We start from the raw sequence: 24,349 nt of genomic DNA on the forward strand, positions 1-24,349 counted from the left end.
ATCTTGGAATAAGCTATCACTGCAGGCAGTTTCCAAACAGTTGATAATAATAATTTGTTATTTATCTGATGCTTTTATCCAAATCGACTTATAGTTGTTTAGAGTAGGCAGGGGGCAATCTCCCCCCGGAGCAATGTGGGGTTAAGGGCTTTACTCAAGGGCCCAACAGCTGCATTGATCTTATCGTGGCCACACTGGGGCTTGAATCAGCAACCTTCCAGGTCCCAGCCATGCACCTTAGCCACTAGGCTACTGGCTGCCCCTGTCTGTTTACAACACCACCACCAACAGCAACAATAAAACGATAAGCTCTCAAGGCCAGTTTATCGCCCAGAGACAGAACATCACTGTGAGTGATGGCATGTGATGGGTGTTACTGGTCACAGCGACGTTTGGTTTACAATCTAGGCGTCTGGAAGGTGTTTATATTCTTTGGACAACAACCGCAGTCTACGTCGGGCGACAACAGAACGCTCATGAAAGTTCGTTGATTTCAGTCGAGTGGCACGCCGTCGACGGACGATAAACCGGCCTCTTCACGCTCCTCACAGGGTGCGTTACCAAAATAAATACAAACTACAAGGAATAAACTCGTGAGAATGAGTTTGCCTTGAGACACAACTTAAATGGGTTGTAGCTGCACCTCTAATTCGGCTTGGAGGTGAATTCCAAAGATGAGGTGCTGAGCAACTACCCCCCCGCCCTCCCCCCCAAACTGTTATTACTGGGCCATGAGGAACCAGCGAAAGTTCAGCAGTAGCTGAGCGCGGAGCACGACAGGAAACATAATCACGCGCCCGCAGCGAATTAAAGAATAACCCGCGCGGGCCTCTGAATTACACGCTTAATTAAAAACGCTGTGGATGTGGAGGCTGGCCTCCTGCAGCTGGGTAAACTGAGCTGTGCAGAGACAGTCCGGCTCCTCACACCTGGCCAGCCCGTGTGAGTTGTTATGATGACAGAACGACACGATCTCTCACCCCCTCCGTGTTGGCAGATACTGCGGCACCCGACCTTGAACTGAGCTGGTGCGTTATGAGGATTTTTCTAAATGTTTCGAATATCTGAACATATCCATGCATTCTGGCTGGCATGTGTATGCTCCACATTACCTTGCAAAAATGAGAGAGATGACCTTTTATATGGATAACGTTTATCAGTGTTGTGCAGTTGAACACATTTATAAGCTCAAAATGTTTTTCAGATAGATTCATTTCGTGAAAGTGCTTATTTAAAAGGGAAATGTTGATTCTACAAGAGTGTCTTATATAGATGATGATAAGTGAAGAGGCAGATGATTCACTGGATCTGAAGGTCTGCTAAATAAACAGGCCCAGTATTCCAGCCTGACTCTGTTTTCGTTCACCAGCGGATAAACACTGCATAAGGAATTGCTTCCTGTCGGATTCCTGGTCGGTGAAGGGCCTTGTGTGTTTGGGGACTCTGTTATTAGTACATTTCTGCAGTGTGCCTTATCCCTGTGTTTACCGGCATAATGTTTCTGCTTCCTACGGATAATAATGGCCAGTGAGGAGACCCGCTAGAGAAAGTGTTTTTCAAACCTTTCCTTTGTGGACCTCTGCCCTTCCCCTTGTTTCACACATGAGATTTCGCCAATGAGTGGAAGGAATCTTCACGTCCAATCGAAATATCTATCGAGTATGTGGTAGCCATTTGCATAGAGGTGCGAGATCATGGAATATTTGTAACAACGCTTTGTTGGCTATATTGTTTGGCCTTTTATGCTGATTAAACGTAGTCCATTTTGTTGATTTAAATAATGCATATTACATCATAAACCATAAAATATGGAATAAACCCATTATGTGGGTCATGTTTTTCATGTGCAGGAAAGTGTATAAAATATTAACTAAGGTCTGCCAGTTTCTTTAATTTCCGCCTCAAGCGCTTGCTAGCTGAAGTAGTTTTACGTCAGCATAAGCTTTTAAATCTGAGGTTTCATTGGGTTGCGCTAGTAATGGCCGTTTGTGGGTCAGAGTTTGCGTGAACCGAGACAGGAAGGTGGGCGGGCGAACGAACGGAAGCCTCATTTCCTGTCTGACCCCCCCCCCCCCCCGCAGGAGAGCATCGGCTGGAGGAAGGAGGCCTTCCACCTGCTGGTGTTCACCACGGACGACGTCCCGCACCTGGCCCTGGACGGGAAGCTGGGGGGCCTGGTGCAGCCGCACGACGGGATGTGCCACCTGGACGAGAAGAACGAGTACAGCGCCTCCACCAGGATGGTGAGGGAACTGCAGGCGTCCGGCAGACCGCCTTCTGCAGCGGCGGCCGACCCCAGTTCTGGAGATCTACCGTCCTGTTGGTCTCCTTGCGGTCCTCGAGGGCTGGGAATTTCCTAAAAAAACTGCTATTGTGAAAACCTGCCGGACGGTAGATCTCCAGGAACAGGGTTGGGCAGCCCTGCTCTGGCTGTTGAATGAGGTGTGCTTTGTTAGGGTTGGAGTGAGAACCTACAGGACGGTAGATCTCCAGGAACATGGTTGGTTAGTGTGTAATGTGCCAGCAGGCCTGTTTGTGAGCTGCAGGTGGGTGCTGTTGAGGGCGTGGTCTACACGGCCCTGTCCTTGCGTCGGCATGGTTACATTCCCTCCAGCCTCCCAAGGCCTTCGTTAGAGACATACTTACCGCTTAATCGGAAGAACCTTTCCCCGCCAAACTCTCCGCGTCGCGAGTCAGGGGGTAGCTGAGGGTAGTGATTTGATTATCCCGGTGGAAATTCCCCTAATAAGGAGGCTAACATGCTTGAGTAGCACAGCGGAAATGGATTACACCAATATTACCGTAGTTCAGTGGTGCTCAGGGACAGTAGGTTAACCAGAGCGGTGATTGTTTCTGCGAGGAAAAACATTCTGGTGAATGAAAGACTAATCGAATCGCCTGAAGAGATCGGTTATTGGCCTTGTAGCTTCTGTTCTCCGGCGGAAGACTAGGTAATCTCGTGATGTGCGTCATACCTGCCGTCCTGGAATTCGGAAGTCGTGTTCATCCCATTAAAATAGAGGGGGAAGCTGGTGTCTTCAGTCTTTATCTCCTGGCTTGGTAGCACCATCTTGTTTACATTTCGTTGATAGTTGATGATAGAAAGTTGTTATTTTTCGCCTTCGGAACTGCAAGGCGGGTCTGCATATGATTGAAAGTACTCACAACACTATTTTCTCCTCTCCCCCTCTCTCTCTGTCTTTGAAAGTGCAATAATAAGTGCAGAAGAGTTGGATTTGTTATGATATCATTTATCTTGGATGAAATCTGACGGACGACCTCAGTCGAGTGCGCTCTGAGCAGATGTTTGGCGATCCGCTCCTCTGTAGACGCTCCAGAGTTAGCGGTCGCACACTTGCGAGTGATTTCCGTGGCTGGACCGGCTCAAATGCAGAATGTTCCTCGTGAAGCCACCGGGATATCATGTTCCCTTTTTCGCCCCTACAAAAATGCAGGGTTTCAAGTGAAAAACACACCACTTCCTTCTTTTGTTTACGTACCCATGTGGAAGTGTGACTGGTACTAACCCCCCCCCCCCCTCTCATTTTCGGTAGTCTGTATATTCCTTGCATCTCTGATTGGCTGAGGACTGCCCATTGCGTGTTGAGAAATGTGCATGTAGAATCTCGGTCGAAAAAGTTCCCAGACCTCTTCCTTATCTCAGCCTCAACACACCGATTGGACAATGCTAGCCCGTGTGTCCGGTGATGTCATAATGGGCTCAGTGCAGGAGTAGGCGGTGTTCCACAGTGTTGTGTTGTAGGTCGGTCCTAATCGAAGGCTAGAGGTTCAGAAAAAGGCCCAGTGGAAGTATGGTGGACAGACCCGCAGCTGATGTTGCGTCTCTTTTCCGGAGAATTCTCAATCTGTGGAAAGTAAAGCCCTCTTCCCGGGAACCACACACAGTTTTTTTTTTTTTTTTTTTTTTTTTTTTTTCGCATGAAACATCTGAACTGGAAAGTCTGTGAAAACAACGTTCCTCACGGTCTGGTAGGAGGGACCGTGGGGTTTTGGAGCGTGTCGCTCCCTGAGCACGACAGGCTGCAGCAAATTAACAACAGCCTTGGAGGCTTTGAGTCAGACAGATGGAGACAGAAAAGCATTAAAGACGCTGCTTAAGTGTGAGTTCTACCATTCGAGGCTTTGATCTGGGATCGTGTTAGACACCCTGTATCTGTGGCAGCTGATGAACGGGAAGTAGAGGAACAGAAATGTAATCCTTTAAACTCATTGGTCTCGACCTGTTGTCACTTATTTTTCTCAATGAACATGCATGTCTGTGGTCTGATTGCAGGAAAATTCCTTTTCTGCCTGGTAATTAATTGAGAACTTATGCCACAGTGCAAAAAGTCTGTCTGAAGAAGTGTATTGATCTTCTAACTAGACCCAAAATGTTGTTGTTTTTCCTCTCAAGTAGGGAACATTCGCTTCCTTGCGGTTCCCGTTTGCTTGGCGAATGGAATTGTCTAACCCCGTTGGCGGTGACTCATCTCACTGCCAATCTTTCGGTCTCATTTAAGCAAAATGGCCACTGAAATGGGATTTTAAGTCTAAATATAACCAGAGCGATACTTGTTAACTTTGACTTATTTTTCGGTTGTTGCCGTGCATTGATTGGCCGGCGATTTGACTCGCGGTATGTGTGAGATGTCTGTCGATGGACTCCTCTCTCCTCCTGCAGGACTATCCCTCTCTGGCCCTGCTTGGTGAGAAGCTGGCGGAGAACAACATCTATCTCATCTTCGCCGTGACCAAGAAGCTCTACGTTATTTACAAGGTATGCGCTGATGTGGAGTCATCTCCGGTCTGTTTATTAAGAGCGTTTTGAGGCCTGGAAACTGGCGCTGCGTTTCACACAAAACCACCTCTTTATCTTCTTCTCCTCTATTCTTCTGTCCACTTCTCCAGAACTTCACGGCACTCATACCTGGTACGACGGTGGAGATCCTGGACCAGGACTCGAAGAACATCATCCAGCTGATCGTGAACGCGTACAATGTGAGTGTGGCATCAGTGCGTCTCTGTGTGAGAACGCTGTGACGGGACTGTGAGACAGGCTGTTCTGCAGCCCGCTGACGTGTGAGGTCAGGTCGTGTGTGTGTGTGTGTGTGTGTGTGTGTGTGTGTGTGTGGGTGTGGGTGTGGGTGTGTCTGTGTGCTTGTACGTCTGTGTGCATCTGTCTGTGCCTGTGTGCATGCATGTGTGTGAGCCTGTGTGCATGCATGTGTGTGAGTAGGCATGTGTGCGAGTGTTTGTGTACGTCTGTGTGTGCTTGTGCATCTGTGTGTGCCTGAGTGCACGTGTGTGTGCCTGTGTGCATGCGTGTGTGTGTGTTTGCTTGTGTGTGTGTGTGTGTGTGTGTGCTTGTGTGTGTGTCTGTTCATGTGTCTTTCCTCACTAAACCGATGCCAGGTTGCGTTAAACAGACCCAGGCTGGGTGCTCGGTCATCCGTGAAGGTAACGGCCTGAGAACAGTGACTTGCGCCGTAATGTTTACAGGGACAACATGTGTGCAGCTCCCGAGATGAAAACATAATAAACCGTGCGCGCGGTATTGTGACTGTGGAGATGGGGAGGACAGGAGCTGGTGTTTGTGGTGGGCAGGTTTTATTCAGAGCTGCCTGTAGAGTGATGTCATGCTGTGGAACGGGAGGTCCACCCAGGCCCAGACGGGAGGTGACCCCTCTCTCGCACTCCATGTTCTTGAGCTCATGCAAAATCTGTCACACACACCAGGAGCCTTGGCTTGGAGTTTATTAACGGCCCCATATTGCACAGCTTCCCTGTGTTTTATTTTAGGTCCTGATGTCCGTATTCATATCCCTGGTTTTAAGTACCAAGAACAATCTCTATCCAGTTTGACATGTCCGTTCTCCAGGGCCTCTTGTGAGCTTTACCAAGAACAGGCTGTTTTAGCGACTGTGTCTTTGAGGCTCATTGACATCAATGAACCTCTGTTCTGATTGGCTGGGTAGCTACACAACGAACTGAACACCGCCTGTGCCGTTTGTTCCGGCTGAAGGCGGACATCTGCAATTGAGCGTATAGTTGTGACATCACAAAGTTACGGAAGTCCAAACGTCTCGTTTAAATGCGCAATCTCTTCATACGGATTGTGTGGTTTTATTTTGGGGACTGTGAGTTTTTAGACTTTCACAGTGTTTTATAGGACCTTCGACTCCCATAGCGAGGGAAATGTCGGTTTCCGCACTAAGGGACCTTTAACGGGGGTTGTGTGTGAGGCGGCCGGTGCGGGGTGAGGTTTGCTCCAGAGATCCAGGCCCCTCACCCAGGCACAGGGAGGGGGGGTCAGCAGCTCTGTCTGGGCCGGGCTGGGGAACGTCCTCCAGCACGCCCACGGCAGAACGTCTGAAAGCCCGCTCTGTCTCAGAGCCCCAGGGCCACAGGCATGCTCTGTGCTTTTGTTTCTGCTCAAACTCAAAAAACATTATTTGTACTGGCAACGGTGTTTGGTGGTGGTATTATGGCTGTACGGTTTCTAACCTATAGCCGGCCAAAAGTGCCAGTGCAGGGGTTTATGGTATTATGTCCACTCAAAATCTAGTTAAATATGTTTATACATTTGGAACATGGAAACAAAATGTAATACAAGCAGAGAACAATGAGTAGATTTGCAAGCCTTTACAGTTGACAGTCAATGACAGGGTATAACACAGTGCCAAGTGTCATTCAACTTTTGGGTGCATTACATCAGTGTTCTTAATCAGTGTCACTCTTCATTTGAACATTATTGTGTTGCTTTGGGAGCAAGAGGATCTTGCCAAATGGTAAAGGAAAAAATGATTCCCTTTTCCATGTTTTTTTTTTGGTTTCAGTTTTTCTAACCAAAGAATCAACCAAAGACAGCTGGTAGACCTCCAATCTTCCCAGAATCCTTTTTGGAATTGAACTTTGATGTTCGTTCCGTTCCGGTATTTTTATGTATATTTTTGGGTGGGGACCAGAGTGGTCATGTTACACGGATTTGTGTGTCGGTGGATTTAAGGACAACATCGCAGTTCAATTCAGTGCCGTGGATCAGCTGACAAATATTGTACTGATTCTGCAGTTTATTTGATTTTCTTCAAACTAGATAATTTTATTTGCCCTGAAGTACGCATACTACTGGCATTATCGAATCATTTTTCTTTCATGAGCCAATCGTTAGAATAAACAGTGATGACTCCGATGCCTGGTTTTGATTATTAAAGTCGCACTCCGTAGCTGGAGTGATCCACTTCAGCGCTGTTATGTAAACGTACGCACTCAGCTGCCTGAGTGCGGCTTTGTGCCAGGTTTTTGTGTGTTCGTGAAGAGGAATATAAAAGAACCGGTGAACCGTAGCCGTCACCTTTGCCAAGCTGTTTGTTGTTTCCTGGACACGTAAACGGGACAGAATGAAACTATTGGTGTTAGCATCTGCTACTCTTTTGATCCTGGTTTTTTGCAAGTGACTGTGTCAGGGTAACTAATTAATGTACCCCCAGTTTACCTCGACATAGCTGATAATTATTTCTAAGGACACGAAGCATGGTTCTTGAGAGAGCAGTGCACACTGCTTCATCACTACCATTTAATATGTGCATTTAATATTATATTTCATGTAATCTGCTGGAAATCAGAACTTTTTTTTTGTGGCAGGAGGCTAGAGGTTTTTTTTTTTTAAGTTTATTTTTTTAATGAACCCCAGGGATTTGTAGTGCGATGCACTGTATCGACCGGTCGTCCTTTGAAAGGTTACGTGACAGTCTGTACGATGGCAGCCTTCAGCGTTGGAGCGCGTTGGGCCGTGTGCTAATCTCCCCCTGCTGCTCCCGGTTCCGCAGAACATCCGGTCCAAGGTGGAGCTGACGGTGTGGGACCACCCGGAGGACATCAGCCTGTCGTTCACCGCCACGTGCCAGGACGGCCGCCCGCTGACCGGCCTGCGGAAGTGCGCCGACCTCAAGATCGGGGACACGGTGAGCGGAGCCCGTCTGCACCCCCGAAACGCCCCGTCTGAACCCCACGCTCCGTCCTGCGATCAGACCGCAGATCTCGTTTTTCTCTCATAGAAAATGCTGGCTTGCTTTCAGTTGCTGTTTGCTTGACGAGTGAGATTGTCTCGCTCTCTTGGCAATGTCTGCTCCCATTGGTGATATTGTTTATTGTCTTTATTGGCAATTGTTGCCGTATTTAGTGGAAACGTGGAAATAAGAGTCAAAATACAAGACCAGGATTCTTGTTGAGATTCTGGTTTTTGTCTGAGATTTTGGTTTTTGGCACTGTGGGCCCTGCCCACGCCCAGAGGTTCTGTAGACCCAAAGAGTCCGGGAAGCAATGCCTCCACTCCACCGTCACTTTCCCGAGTTCCCATCTGGTCTCATAACTGAGCTACTGCCCAGTAAAACGGTTTAAGCTGGTGAATGGGTCCAGGGACTGGCGCCGGCTTTAGGTCACCTTCATGGCTGAACATTGCACACAGCACAGGACCTGCAGCAGAAATGTGTGAGATAGCACTCAAGGAATTCAGATAAGCCTCGAGCCTCGAGGAGACCGCACTGCGCTGTTCAGGAGCGTATCGTAGCGCTTAGCCTGTCACTTTGTGGTGTTATTTATTCGACTAAGAGATTATTGATTTAAGTCTTACTGTTACGACTGAGTCACGTTTTGCCCCACAATTGCGGTTTTTATTTTATGAAAATCTGCTGTTTTGAGGTTAGACCACGGTCTCATCTCTGACTCACAGAATGTTAACAACTTTGCACTTGACTCATGGTGAACCTGGCCTGTCTATTTTTACACTCCATAGATACTGGAGTGTTTTTATTTTGCCAGTCATCCGTTTTTATACATAGCCCCCCCCCCCATTTTAGGGGACCAATAGTAATTGGACCGTTGGATTCTCTGCTGTCTCTGATTAATCTGGTGTATTCGATCTCTTCCACAGGGCAGGCATAGGGAAGCTTTCAGTATCTAGTCTTGATTATGTAGGCTTTTGATTGCCTTTCGAGTCTGTTACTGGCCTCTAAATACCAAAAGCACAGGAACCAGGATCTCTGTCTGCATAAGTTGAAGCAAATGCAACCAGCTAATAAATAGGCTCACCTGTTGATCTTGGAATAGGCTGTAACTGCAGGCAGTTCCCAAGCATTTGATGATAATAATAATAATAATAATAATAATAATAATATGTTATTTAGCTGATACTTTTATCCAAAGCGACTTGCAGTTGATGAGACTAAGCAGGAGACAATCCTCCCCTAGAGCAATCCAGGGTTAAGGGCCTTGCTCAACGGCCCAAGAACAGCTGTGCGGATCTTATCGTGACTACACCAGGACTTGAACCACCAACCTTCCGGGTCCCAATCACGTACCCTAGCCGCTACGCTCCAGGCCGCCCCCCAGTCGAGAGCAGTAGCGCTGGGACCCGTCTCGCTGGGTTTCATTAGACGGCCTTGCGTGCGGCTACAGAGGCTCGGTGCAAGCGCAGCTCATATGTGGGATCAGTTGCATAACGTCCTGTTCCCTCGGTAACTAACGACCGGTCGCCGTTAGAACAGCATGGCTGAAACGTGCGTGGCGAATCAGCGGCTGGCTCCGGAGGCCTGTCCTGACCGCTGCGCCGGCTCGCACGCTAGCGGTACGCAGCGCGTCTCCAGGCCGGCCCCCGTCGCGCCGGCTGTTCGCTCCGACTCGCACCGCGTCTCAGGCCAAAGAACACGGGTCTCGCTTCCTCCCTGGGAATGTCGTTGTGTTTATATTAGCGCTGAAAGGCCCTGTTAGCCAGACGTGGGTTATTTCCACGGAGGGGCGCGGGAGAGACAGAGAGAGAGAGAGAGAGAGAGATAGAGAGAGAGAGACGGCACAGTGCTGGGAAGGAAGTTAGCGTTTCGCTTAATTAAATCGCCATCTTATCGGCGGCGTTCGAACGAGCTGTATAAAGCGGGGGTTATTATTTGAGTAATAAAACACACAGACGTTATTGGCCGAGACCTCGAATGACCTCACTGTCTAGAGCTGGGGCGTGAGATCCCAGCCTCGCAGGGCGAGAGTCCAGACATTCTGCGGTCTCTCCGAAAACCCGAGGTGGAAAAGGGGGCCCGGTTTGATGAATTCAGACAGTCGGCCCACTGAATGAGGCCCTTCAGTATTCCGGTGGAGGTTGGCCGGCGGCCGTCCAGGGTTCGATCCCTCTCTCCGCTCCCCAACCCGGGCCCCCAGAAGGACCTCTATTTGTGCCGGTTGTTTGTCGTCCGTGGAGTGGAGCACAATGCCCGTTCTGCGTGGCGTGCGGGTTCCCGTTTTTCGGCCCCCTCTCTCCCGTTGTCCCGGCGGTCAGGTGACGGGCTCCCTCCCGGCGGACATTTTGAATGATTTTACGCAGAATGTCTTTACATGGCTTGTCCGGGGCTCTCCATACAGTAGCCTCAATGCGGATTTGTACGTAATCTATTCAGGCGTGCCCCCTGGGGGTGGGGGATTTTGTACAAGCCACCACGCAGAGCCGCGACCTTCTGGGATTCTGATCTCGAGCCCCTGTCTCTCCCACACGCATTCCGGGCTTGTCTAATTGGCCGTCGAGATGGGGCTATTCTCGGGGGGCTTGGATGTCCGTGAATAGCTTAAAGCGATTCCGTCCCGAACTTCAGGCCTGCTGAGGGCTATTTTTCTTCTTCTGGGGAAGTGGGTGAAAGGGAGGGGGGGCCAGGGGGGCCGGGGGCGGGGGGGGGGGGCTTGTCACACGGAGCCCAAGTGTCAATCTTCCTTTTCAGCGCGGACGCGGCGTAGGCCGGAGTTGGGGTTTCGCTTGCTGCTTGTGGGACGCGAGGGCAAGCGCTCTGTACACGCGGAATCTCAATCACCTCGCACAAAAGTGGAGAGGCGGGTTTTTGGGAGACACAAGGGGGTGGGAGGGGTGGGGGCGAGGGGGGAATTGAAAAGGCCTATGGTTACGGCGATGTAAATAATACCCAGTGCCTAATTTTGGGCCGAGACCTCTTGTTAAATGTGTCTTTTGGCAGGACTGGGATGTGTAGGTGTGCGTTTTCTGAGCCGTGGTTGTGTGTGAGAACATTCTGTGCGGCACGGTGGAAGGCAGCCAGGAATTGAAAAGCCTTCATGACAGAACTAGCAACACATGTGCATGCACATTTTTTGAGCTTTTTTAGTACAGTTCGATTTTATGTGTGCAGTGCTTTTTACAGAAGAGGCGCTTTACAGAGTAACAGAAAACCCCAGGTCTGAACCTCCAAATGGCAAGCACATGAGGTAAAAAAAATAAAAATCATCATGTTTTGGGGAGGGAAACCCTGAAACGGTGCAGAGAAAGAAAGAAAAAATACTCCCCGATGGGAAGAAATCCCAGGAGGAACCCGGCTACAGAGGGGAGCCCATCCTCTGCTGGCCGGTAGCTTTCAGACAGAATTTGTACGAGATCAGCTGTGAATGGAATTCTTCCACCACAATGTGCCAGAGTCAGGAAGGAGACTTATAATCGGCCTTAGAACGCTGATCCTAGTGCTTCTCAGAAACCGGATGGTTAAACTGACCTGACAGAATTAGTCAGGAGCACGCCGATCTCACAGCTTTTTTGCAAACAGACAAACATTTTTAACTTCATCAGAGTCGAAAGGATGAACAAAGTGGCAGAGCTGGACTGGAGGGGTACAGAGAGCAAGAAAATACAGCTGGGCTCTCACAAAATGGAGGACGTCAGGACAGCAGGGTGACTAGTGTGATTGGGGATTCAAGAAAACCAATGGAGGATGAGCGTTTGTCTGCACCTGTGACTTGTTGGCTAGGTGGCAGTTTGAGTTGTTGGCTAGGTGGCAGTTTGAGTGTTGTTGGCTAGGTGGCAGTTTAAGTTGTTGGCTAGGTGGCAGTTTGAGTTGTTGGCTAGGTGGCAGTTTGAGTGTTGTTGGCTAGGTGGCAGTTGGAGTGTTGTTGGCTAGGTGGCAGTTTGCGTTGTTGGCTAGGTGGCAGTTTGAGTTGTTGGCTAGGTGGCAGTTTGCGTTGTTGGCTAGGTGGCAGTTTGCGTTGTTGGCTAGGTGGCAGTTTGAGTTGTTGGCTAGGTGGCAGTTTGAGTGTTGTTGGCTAGGTGGCAGTTGGAGTGTTGTTGGCTAGGTGGCAGTTTGAGTTGTTGGCTAGGTGGCAGTTTGAGTGTTGTTGGCTAGGTGGCAGTTGGAGTGTTGTTGGCTAGGTGGCAGTTTGAGTTGTTGGCTAGGTGGCAGTTTGAGTTGTTGGCTATGTGGCAGTTTGAGTGTTGTTGGCTAGGTGGCAGTTTAAGTTGTTGGCTAGGTGGCAGTTTGAGTGTTGTTGGCTAGGTGGCAGTTGGAGTGTTGTTGGCTAGGTGGCAGTTTGAGTTGTTGGCTAGGTGGCAGTTTGAGTTGTTGGCTAGGTGGCAGTTGGAGTGTTGTTGGCGAGGTGGCAGTTGGAGTGTTGTTGGCTAGGTGGCAGTTGGAGTGTTGTTGGCTAGGTGGCAGTTGGAGTGTTGTTGGCTAGGTGGCAGTTGGAGTGTTGTTGGCTAGGTGGCAGTTTGAGTTGTTGGCGAGGTGGCAGTTGGAGTGTTGTTGGCTAGGTGGCAGTTGGAGTGTTGTTGGCGAGGTGGCAGTTGGAGTGTTAACGCGGTGGAGCAGAGCAGAAGGATGACTGTGTGAGAAGCGATGCAGCCTCTCATGGGCACGGTGCTTGAACAGCCGCTGACCAGTGCTTGGAAATTACAGCTAGGTGGCAGTTTGAGTTGTTGGCTAGGTGGCAGTTTGAGTGTTGTTGGCTAGGTGGCAGTTGGAGTGTTGTTGGCTAGGTGGCAGTTTGAGTTGTTGGCTAGGTGGCAGTTTGAGTGTTGTTGGCTAGGTGGCAGTTGGAGTGTTGTTGGCTAGGTGGCAGTTTGAGTTGTTGGCTAGGTGGCAGTTTGAGTTGTTGGCTATGTGGCAGTTTGAGTGTTGTTGGCTAGGTGGCAGTTTAAGTTGTTGGCTAGGTGGCAGTTTGAGTGTTGTTGGCTAGGTGGCAGTTGGAGTGTTGTTGGCTAGGTGGCAGTTTGAGTTGTTGGCTAGGTGGCAGTTTGAGTTGTTGGCTAGGTGGCAGTTGGAGTGTTGTTGGCGAGGTGGCAGTTGGAGTGTTGTTGGCTAGGTGGCAGTTGGAGTGTTGTTGGCGAGGTGGCAGTTGGAGTGTTGTTGGCTAGGTGGCAGTTTGAGTTGTTGGCTAGGTGGCAGTTGGAGTGTTGTTGGCTAGGTGGCAGTTGGAGTGTTGTTGGCTAGGTGGCAGTTGGAGTGTTGTTGGCGAGGTGGCAGTTGGAGTGTTAACGCGGTGGAGCAGAGCAGAAGGATGACTGTGTGAGAAGCGATGCAGCCTCTCATGGGCACGGTGCTTGAACAGCCGCTGACCAGTGCTTGGAAATTACAGCAAGTTAAACAGACACTTCCTGTTTGTTCAGTCCGAGATCGCCCCCCTTCCCCACACCCCGGATTCCTGCTGGACACGTATCCCATGCCAGCCAGAGCCCAGCTCAGTGTTCTCTAGCTGCCAGCCCTTTTTTATACTGGTAGACTATTGCCAAAGCAGGTCCAAGTGTGCACTTACAAAGTCTCCTCCACACCTGTCTCTGTCTATTCAGCAATCTTTACCATCCTTTCCTCCTTCTGGTTTGTGTGGAGGAGAGTAACTGAGGTGAAGTTACCTGGCTTGTAGTTGCCATGCAATCTTAAATCACCAAGGACTTGAACCTGGGTGTGTAGGGTTGCAGTGGAAAGGCTGCAACTAAAATCCTATAGCTGTTCCTCAATTCACAGTTCTCAAGGGCTGAGAAGTGCTGGTTTCCCCACCCTCCCTTTACCTGGGAGTCAGGCTACAGGCTGCCCAACACCTAACATACATGACAGGGACCCGGGAGGTTGGTGGTTCAAGCCCTGGTGTAGCCACGATGAGATCCCTCCGGAACCCCACGATGAGATCCCTCCTGAACCCCACATTGCTCCAGGGGGGATTGTTGCTTTGGATAAGCATATATAGGTATAGCTGAATAACTATAATGTCATGTGTGAAAGCAGTCTGGCCAAGCACCAGTGTTGGATGCTCAGTAGACCTGGGTGGAAAGGAAACCAGGACTGGATTTGGATTCGAGGGCCAGATTTCACCATCCCTGCTTGCAAGCGAAACTGTGTTTGTATAGCAGTACAGAACTGCAACACAATGTACTGAACATTAAGATGCAAACAGAAAAGAAATACAGAAAATCTAAAAATATATAGCTAATTTAATTTAGCTATAGCTCATGTCTGCTTGCTTCTCTCGCAATTTGTATCAACTGTTCTGTTTTTTTTTTTTTTTTTGTATTCCCGCCAAAACCTCAGTTCATAGTGCGCTTGTCTCTGCACACGGTCTGTAATGCTGGGGGCATGGTGCCTCACATGTCCCGTAAATCTAATTGCTCCGTTATTACTTTATTAAGACCCGGGTGCTCCGGTGGCCGAGAGCCAAGATATGACCCCTACAGTGCCTCTCTCTCTCCACCTCTCCCTCTCTCTCTACCTCTCCCTCTCTCTCCTCCTCTCTCTCTACATCTTCCTCTCTCTCCTCTTGTCTCTCTCTCTCTCCTCCTGTGCCTCTCTCTCCACCTCTCCCTCTCTCTCTACCTCTCCCTCTCTCTCCTCCTCTCTCTCTACATCTTCCTCTCTCCTCCTGTGCCTCTCTCTCTCCGCCTCTCTCTCTCCTCCTGTGCCTCTCTCTCTCCACCTCTCCCTCTCTCTCTACCTCTCCCTCTCTCTCTCTCCTCCTGTGCCTCTCTCTCTCCACCTCTCCCTCTCTCCTCCTGTGCCTCTCTCTCTCCACCTCTCCCTCTCTCTCTACCTCTCCCTCTCTCTCTCTCCTCCTGTGCCTCTCTCTCCACCTCTCCCTCTCTCTACCTCTCCCTCTCTCTCCTCCTCTCTCTCTACCTCTCCCTCTCTCTCCTCCTCTATCTCCACCTCTCCCTCTCTCTCCTCCTCTCTCTCTACATCTCCCTCTCTCTCCTCCTGTGCCTCTCTCTCTCCACCTCTCCCTCTCTCCTCCTGTGCCTCTCACTCTCCACCTCTCCCTCTCTCCTCCTCTCTCTCTACCTCTCCACCTCTCCCTCTCCCTCTTCCAGTGCCTCTCTCTCTCTCTCCTCCTGATCTGAACCCAAGTCTTGTGACCCTATGAGTTCATCTCGGGGGGAGGAAGGATCCGGTTGTGCTACTTCCTTAATTTCCTCTTCCTCTTAATGGCCCCTCACCCCCCCTCTCCCTGCCCTGGTCAGCGGGTGTCTGATGGGCGGGTGTGGATTTGGTGGAACTGGGTCATGGTGATGTCATGGGCGTGGGTTTGGAGACCGGAGGAGGAGGAGAGCTTCGGACGGAGTGAAATTGTTCCCTGGAATGTCGGGAGGCTGTTTGTTGAAGATACAATCGGGGCCCGGTGGAAACTTCCCCCCTCGTCAACGACTGAGACGACGAAAGGATATTTTTACAAGATTTAGAAGCAGGGTTTTATTTGATTAACAGAAGAGCGCTCTGCCGGAGCTCACAGCTCTTTCCTGGGGCTGATACTCTACGAAACGAGGCTCGAGTGCAGCGACCGAAAGCGCCCCCCACCGGACCGGGAGCCCTCAAACGAGGATTAGACGGGGACCTCGAGGTCCGAATGTTTTCTCTCTTCCCGTCCCCGGCTCTTTGAAGTCTGGGAGATGATCCTCTTTCTCAGGACACGGACCGTTCCCCGCCGCGGGGACCCTCTCCTCTGTTTACGGAGCGCCGCTTTCTCAGGCCGAGGAGGATGACTTCTGAGGAGCCGGGCCATCCTTCCTTTCCCTCCGCCCCCCCCCCCCCCGCCTCCTTCACCTCTCGGAGCGGCTGCCAGTATCAATAGATCAGCTCTTGTCGGAGCGTGGGGCCTTGCGCTCCTGTCTCAGAGCCGGGGGGGGGGGGTCAGTCACTGGGTCGTCCCACTGGCCGAACGGAAGCGCAGTGTTTTGGAAAAAGCTGGCTTTCGTTTATGTATTTGTTTACGAGCGACTGTTTTTTATCCCCTCGTTTTATCGTTTGACCCCTGTTTGGAACAGCTGCTCGACATGTATGCCTGTTCCGTTACCGTAGTCGTCCGTCAAAACATGGCCGATCCTACGAAATGCTTGCCTGCTTGCTCACTCTGCGGTCCCCCTGGATGAGAGACGCAGTCATTACACGCACACCTGTCTGCACGTCTGCTATATTCATGCTGCAGTTTGTCTGCTTGACCAGAGGGGTCACTGTTGTGCGGTAGGGAAAGTAAACCCCTCCCATCCAGATTCGGGTCAAGTGCATAATTGTTTTGGATTCAAATACTTTTCTGCACGTTACTGAGCTTGGTCTGCTGTACTTGAACCTATTAAATATTCTTGGTAGGTGCTCAAACCTGGCCTCCTGGTCCTCTTGGTTGGCTCAATAGAACCAATGGGCAACATCAATCAAGCAATGGGCACAGCAATACACTGAGAACCTGCGGCCTGGCTGTATACACCAGCTGTCGATCAGAGGTGGAAATTCCAGGTCCTGAAAGTAAAAGTCCTTCCCGGTACTTTGTTCCAGTTTCCTGGATTTGCTAATTTGCACAATTCTTGAAGCCAGGGGGTCGAACGAATGAGTGAACTCAGCTGGCTGAGTTCATGGGTGGAAGGAGAGCGTGACTGGTCCTTCCACCTCTGTCTGGGAACCACTGCAAGAGCTCACCAGAGGTCAGAGCGGTCAGAAAGTCCTGCCATGTGTCTCTTCCAACCATGAACCGGCTGAGTCACTAATTCGCTCTTCTGCCTGGCTGAATAATTGCGCTAATCACTAAATCCGGATGATTGGAACCAAAATGCTCAACGTCCTGCCGAGGGCTTTTACTTTCTGACCCCTAGGTTGTCCACCTCCGGCCCTCAGTGTCAGCAGCCAGTTTACAGGAACACGTTCCTCCCGTCGATTCCTTTTCCAGGATTCTCACTCCGCTGAAGTGGATCCGTTGCCCTCCGGCACGCCGTTATTAACATACTTGCCATAGCTTTCAGTCCCCCGCGTACACGCCGCCCGTCTGCGACCGCCGCGGCCGATGAAGGCCCCGACTGTTTCCCCCGACCGCGGGGGGAGAAGGACACTTTGTTCAGGGTTCGAGGGCCAGCGAACGGTTTTTCTAATTGCAGAATCGCCTCTTTGTGCGTAAAAAAGGACAGACTCCGTAGAACCCGGAACACAGAAATCAGAACTTAAATCCACCCTGAGCCTCTCTGTAACGTACCTGCTGCCCCTGAAGCACGGTACGGTGACACCAAAGCCTCGCTCGGTGCTAACGAACCCTGTTCCTGGAGATCTAGCATCCTGTAGGTTTTCATTTCAACCTGCACTTGGCACCCCTGACTCTACTAGTTAGCAGCTCAACAAGATCTCTAGCTGTTTAATGAGGAGTGATTTATTAGGGTCGGATTGTAAACTTGCAGGATGGTAGATCTCCAGGAAGTTACCACTGGCCGAGCTGAGGTCAATCATTTTGGACTGTGTATTATTTTTTAATACCTTGGGAAAAATTTTTTTATGAAACCGATATAGTTGCGGGAAAGTTGTGTAAATTTGTTTAGTCACAGAATCCCGTAATTGCTGGAGTGAGTTCAGCTCAGATGTTGGGAAACCGCAGTTAAGTACACAGCTGTGTGCTGCTGCAGTGAATGTTGATCTGTGAGGAAAGTCAGCCGCAGCACAGCGAATCGGGCCAGAGGGTGCATCGACGTGGGGGAAATCAGAAATTGATTGGTTCACTTCCTTCAACGGGGGTTCTCGAGAATGGCAAATTTACAATTTTGCCGAAAATGAGGAAGGAGAAGGGAGCACACGTTATACTTTCGCTCGTCCTGTGAGTGCAAGGGAACAGTTGAGAGGTTTGCAAAGGAATATCGTGGTGTTGTAGGAGGGAAGTTGATTTTGACGCCCTTTTATCTGAGTTCCGGCCTTTCGGCACGAGCTGTGGACCTCTAACCCCCAGCTGACTGACCCCCACACCTCACACCCCCACATGAGCGGCATTGATTGCCCACCTCCTAACTTTAGTGTTATCTCTGTTCCTCTGCGGTTATCATCTCGGTTTATCTGGGGTTTTGAAGTCCTCCTAGACTACAGCTGGCCAAATGATGTCTCCTTGGACAGGAGAAAATGCATTGTGTTTTCTCCAATGTTTTTTTTTTTTTTTTTCTCCCCCACACAGAGAGTGGTCACTGTGGAATAGCTTGCCATGTAATGTAGTAAGTGAAGGCAGAAACTCTGGGAGTTAAGACCAGGCTTGAAACGGTGCTAGATACTATTTAGCTTTTACGTAAACTCAGCAGTCGGTACAGTTTTGTGGGAGGAAAAGGCGAGCATTGCTGCGCCAACAAACTGTTTGCTATGTTATGATATGCTATGCTATGTTATACTAAGTTATGCTATGCTATGCTATGCTATGCTATGCTATGTTATACTAAGTTTTGCTATGCTATGCTATGCTATGCTATGTTATGCTATGCTATGTGTGTAATATTTGAAAGGCTTGTTGGTGTCCTGTCATCTGCCCCGCGGCCACATTGAGCGCTAACGCCCCGGTCCCTGCGTCCGCGCTCCAGGTGTCCTTCAACGTGAGCGTGGAGGCGCGGGGCTGCCCCTCGCCGGACCGGCCCCAGAGCTTCACCATCAAGCCCGTGGGCTTCAAGGACCGGCTGCAGGCGCTGGTGACGTACCGCTGCGACTGCGGCTGCACCCGGCACACGCAGCCGGCCAGCGGGCGCTGCAGCGGGGCGGGCACGCACACCTGCGGCACGTGCGCCTGCGAGCCGGGCTACCTGGGCACGCGCTGCGAGTGCCGCGAGGGCGACGCCGGGAGCACGCACCTGGCCGCCTGCCGCCAGGCCGAGGGCAAGCAGGTGTGCAGCGGGCGCGGCCAGTGCCGCTGCAACCAGTGCCTCTGCTACGAGTCGGAGTTCGGCAAGATCTACGGGTCCTACTGCGAGTGCGACGACTTCTCCTGCGCCCGACACAAGGGCCTCCTCTGCTCCGGTGAGAGACTGTACACTCATACACACACACACGCTCACACACACACTCATACACACGCACATCCTCTGCTCCGGTGAGAGATCACACACATACACACACACACATCCTCTGCTCCGGTGAGAGACTGTACACACACACACACTCACACACACTTACACACACACGCACATCCTCTGCTCCGGTGAGAGATCACACACGTACACACACACATCCTCTGCTCCGGTGAGAGACTGTACACACACACACACTCACACACACTTACACACACACACACACTCACACACACTTACACACACACACACACACACATCCTCTGCTCCGGTGAGAGACTGTACACACTCATACACACACACACTCATACACACACATCCTCTGCTCCGGTGAGAGACTGTACACACACACACACACACTCACACACACTTACACACACACACACACACACATCCTCTGCTCCGGTGAGAGACTGTACACACACACACACACACACTCACACACACTTACACACACTCATACACACACATCCTCTGCTCCGGTGAGAGATCACACACGTACACACACACACTCATACACACATCCTCTGCTCCGGTGAGAGATCACACACGTACACACACACATCCTCTGCTCCGGTGAGAGACTGTACACACACACACACACACACTCACACACACTTACACACACACACACATACACACACACACACACATCCTCTGCTCCGGTGAGAGACTGTACACACACATACACACACACACACACACACACACATACACACATACACACACACACACACACACACCCTCTGCTCCGGTGAGAGACTGTACACACACATACACACTCACACACACTTACACACACACACACACATCCTCTGCTCCAGTGAGAGACTGTACACACTCATACACACACACACACACTTACACACACACACGCACATCCTCTGCTCCGGTGAGAGATCACACACGTACACACACACATCCTCTGCTCCGGTGAGAGACTGTACACACTCATACACACACACACACACACATATACACTCATACACACATCCTCTGCTCCGGTGAGAGACTGTACACACACACACACACACACACACACACACACACACACACACACACATACACACATACACACATCCTCTGCTCCGGTGAGAGACTGTACACACACACACACACACACACACACACACACACATACATACACACACACACACACATCCTCTGCTCAGGTGAGAGATCACACACATGCACTTATACTTACACGTACACACACACTTAAACGTACACACACACATACAAACACACACACACACACACACACATGTACACACAGTCACATTTGTCATTGCAGAGTTTTCTGTGTTGCGTGAGTCACTGAGACACTTGGGTTCAGAGTCTCAAGTTCGTGTCCTTTAACTGTGGAATATGCAAATAGAGAACGGGGAACGTTCCGGGCTTGTCGGGGCATTGTGTGAATGTGAGATCTGTAGAGGGGCTCAGGTTTTCCTCCCCAGGGTCAGGGAGGGGGCATTTGAACAGGAAGTCCATACACTGCAGTTCTTTCAGTACTTCCTGTTTAACGGTGCAGGTGAGAGTCTCCTGTGAGAGGCCTCGCCTGAGTGAACCGCGCTCCCTCCTCAGCCGGTTCACCGGGGGAGACGCTCGTAAATCTTGGAGCGGCCGCAGGTGTGTTTATACCTGCATACCTGCGCAGGGCGGGCCTCTGTAATTGGGTGGTGCTGAGCCTCGGATCACCTGCTTCCTGGAGCTGTGTGTCTCGTGTTTCCCAGGTTTGGGCTGGGCTCCTGAAACACTGCCTCAGCCGAGTCTGTGTTTGTGGAGGGGCTGTGCTGTTGCTGTTGCTGTTGCTGTTGCTGTTGCTGTTGCTGTTGCTGTTGCTGTTGCTGTTGCTGTTGCTGTTGCTGTTGTTGTTGCTGTTGCTGTTGTTGGCATATCTGGTCTTATTATGCAACAGGGAAAAGCATTTCCACAGAAACTACTCGCTTGATTTTAATCTTTTCTCGGTATCGACCGTCCTGTAGGTTTTCATTCCAACCCTAACAAAGAGCACCTCATTCAACAGCTGGAGATCTCATTCAGCTGATAATTAGTAGAATCAGGTGTGCCTAATCAGGGTTGAAATCAAAACCTACAGGATGGTGAATCTCCAGGAACAGGCAGCCCTGATATTGTTAACAAGGGTTTATACGGGCATACCAGTTCTGTATCGGCTGAGTCAAACTTTGTGAAGCATTCGCCTTTTAGACCCAGGGGAAACCAGGCAGCTCTGTTTGAAGGGCGAGACTCGGCCTGATTGACAGTCCGCTCTGAAAGCAGCCACTCCCCCTTTAGCCCTTGCGCCCTTACTTTCCTCTGAGCGCAGTTACTCAGGTTCGTTTAAGCACAGCAAGCTCGTGTCAGGGTCCAGTGCAAGCCCCTCTGTGCTCCAGACTCTGAGATGCAGTCCCTCTGAGCAGAACGGGGGGTTGCCGGATTTTGGGAAGAGAGAGAGAGAGAGACAGAGACAACACACACATATTAAACAGGCCGGCGCATCCCTTTCACACAGTTTCCCAAAGCCGCTACAGTGCGCCCCTCTGCTTGGGACTGTAGAAAGCTGGCGTAGGCACAACCCCCCCCCCCACCCCCAAACCCATAGCTCGCCCCACGAGCCACAGATGCAGCTTTGTGCTATGGGCGGCCTTTTGTTTGTGTATCCTATGCACAATGCGTGGGCCGCTGCTCTGTGGAGTTCTGTTGTGTTCTGTTCTGTTCCGTCAGCAGAAACAGTTGGATGAGCAGGGACCCGACGTTTCGGACCGCCCGCCCGCCCCCCCCCCCCTCACCTCTCCCCTCCAGTTCGCTGACCCGGGGCAGATCAGAACCACGAGGAGTCATTAAATGTTAACAGTCCAGTTCTCACTCGGCCCCCTCCGCCCGCCCCTCCCCTCCCCGCGCGCGTGGATAACGACTTCTCTAATGATTCCGGATCGTTCCGGGCACTCTGCGCATGCGTCGGTGTTTTAATTGCTCGCGGAGGAGTGTAAAGGCCCAGGGCCCAGGGCCTCTCGGCCCACGGCTGTTTACGTAAAGCCTGCCCAAGTGCTCGTTCTTCTCGCGAGAACCTCGCCGATGTCATTAAGTTTCGTCTTCGATTTCCTCCCAGCGGGGCCCGTTTGCCTCGTCTTCCTGAGACGCGGTTATTCTTCCCCGTCAGGCTGGAGGTGCCTGCGCGTGCTGAGTGTAGTTGTTTTGACGATTGCGGCGTTCTCTGCATGTCTGCGCGTTGAGGCGATAAATCACGGTCTCGCAGCGCGTGTCAGCATTGATAAACGGGCGGGCGGCTTTTCGCGAGGCTTTTCAGCGTCGGGCGGAGTCGACGCTGACGCTAGGATGCGCCGTTAGCTAGCCTGCAGAGGAGGCCGCAGCTGCTCCTCAGGCTGGTGTTCTGACTCCTGCAGTCTGCTCTCCACTCTGGGTTACTGGGGCAAAAGGCAATCCGGGGCTCCTGCGAGGGGATTGGCTGCTAGGTACCCAATTAAAGCCAGCTGTGCAGGAGTGGGACCTGGTCTTTTGGGGGGGAGAATATAACCCTTTTATAGCCGGCACTTTGTTATTTGAAAGCGGTGTGCTGTTACTCACAGCTGTGTGCCTGCACTCAAACACGACCCTCACACTCCCCCCCCCCCCCCCCCCCCCTCTCGTTCCTCATTCTTCAATATTTGTTTTTGGAAATGCCTTGGAGGGGTAGCCTGCGTTTGGTTAATCTTGAACGCATCGGGGAACCGAACGAGTTTATTTTGAAGTGGCTGTTAATATTGGTTTGATTTTAGTTTTGGCTTTTGGTGGAGTATGTAGGATTCATTTTATTTATTTATGACCTTTTTAAAAAAATTATTCTCTTCATTTGGAATGCCCTCGCGTGCGTGTCCGCCCATCCCACACTCCCACCGGCAGACGCTACGGTGGGATCGCACTGTTACTGACCCCGATCACATCTGCAGTCCTCCAGCCAGTGAAGCGCAACGTGATGGCCCTTTGGAATTTCAGCCAGGTTTTCTGTTCAAATATAATTAATCATTATCTGTGTATATGCGAGTTTGACCACAAAATGGTGGGGAAACTAAATGATGAGAACACCTCTTTCTGTACAGTGAAACAGCTGTTCAGCTTCAGAGGAAAGTGGGCAGAGGCCCATCTTTGCACTGAGGTGTTCCTGGAGCGTGTGAAATCGTACGTAGAGACGTAGTCTGATTTAGACAGGTGGGTTTGGTACGCTGTGGTTCTCTTTTGCTGATCCTCTGTAGTAGTTCTATAAATACCGTTTGTTTATATAATGTGAATGGTTGTGTTTTGATTCACCGCCAAGATACGGTATCTTCAAACCACACTGAGAACTCCCTGCAGTCGCAGGCTGAATCCGGTTTTCCAGTTAGTCGGAGTGACTGTGGTAGGGAGCTGGGTGCCCAGCGCTGCTCCTGTTGTTGGGCTCTGAGTGGCCCCTCAGGGGCCCGAGGTTCAGTGGAGATGAGGGTCCTGGAGGGCCCAGCCAGCGCTGACATTAGAAGGCTGCGTCTGGCCCAGACTGTGGGGTCTCTGCGTGTGCGGCAGAAACCTCTTAACCAGCCCTGTCCTGTTTGAGAACCAGGGTCTCTGCGTGTGTGGCAGAAACCTCTTAACCAGTCCTGTCCTGTTTGAGAACCAGGGTCTCTGCGTGTGCGGCAGAAACCTCTTAACCAGCCCTGTCCTGTTTGAGAACCAGGGTCTCTGCGTGTGTGGCAGAAACCTCTTAACCAGTCCTGTCCTGTTTGAGAACCAGGGTCTCTGCGTGTGTGGCAGAAACCTCTTAACCAGCCCTGTCCTGTTTGAGAACCAGGGTCTCTGAGTGTGTGGCAGAAACCTCTTAACCAGTCCTGTCCTGTTTGAGAACCAGGGTCTCTGCGTGTGTGGCAGAAACCTCTTAACCAGTCCTGTCCTGTTTGAGAACCAGGGTCTCTGTGTGTGTGGCAGAAACCTCTTAACCAGTCCTGTCCTGTTTGAGAACCAGGGTCTCTGAGTGTGTGGCAGAAACCTCTTAACCAGCCCTGTCCTGTTTGAGAACCAGGGTCTCTGCGTGTGTGTGGCAGAAACCTCTTAACCAGCCCTGTCCTGTTTGAGAACCAGGGTCTCTGAGTGTGTGGCAGAAACCTCTTAACCAGTCCTGTCCTGTTTGAGAACCAGGGTCTCTGCGTGTGTGGCAGAAACCTCTTAACCAGCCCTGTCCTGTTTGAGAACCAGGGTCTCTGAGTGTGTGGCAGAAACCTCTTAACCAGCCCTGTCCTCACCTGT

General features: G+C 50.9%; 1 protein-coding gene across 2 annotated transcripts in view; it reads left to right on the top strand.

Annotated features, from left to right (window-relative positions):
- Positions 1–24,349, top strand: part of itgb5 (integrin, beta 5) — a 56,307-nt gene that overhangs the window by 6,332 nt on the left and 25,626 nt on the right. For both annotated transcript variants that reach the window (XM_061237004.1, XM_061237003.1), the window contains exons 6-10: positions 2,082–2,243; positions 4,682–4,777; positions 4,909–4,998; positions 7,827–7,961; positions 18,599–19,028. In XM_061237004.1, coding sequence (XP_061092988.1) covers positions 2,082–2,243; positions 4,682–4,777; positions 4,909–4,998; positions 7,827–7,961; positions 18,599–19,028 — 913 coding nt within the window. The remainder of the gene's footprint in view (positions 1–2,081; positions 2,244–4,681; positions 4,778–4,908; positions 4,999–7,826; positions 7,962–18,598; positions 19,029–24,349) is intronic.

Source organism: Conger conger, chromosome 3 (assembly GCF_963514075.1).
Source record: "Conger conger chromosome 3, fConCon1.1, whole genome shotgun sequence".
NCBI classification, from domain to species: domain Eukaryota; kingdom Metazoa; phylum Chordata; class Actinopteri; order Anguilliformes; family Congridae; genus Conger; species Conger conger.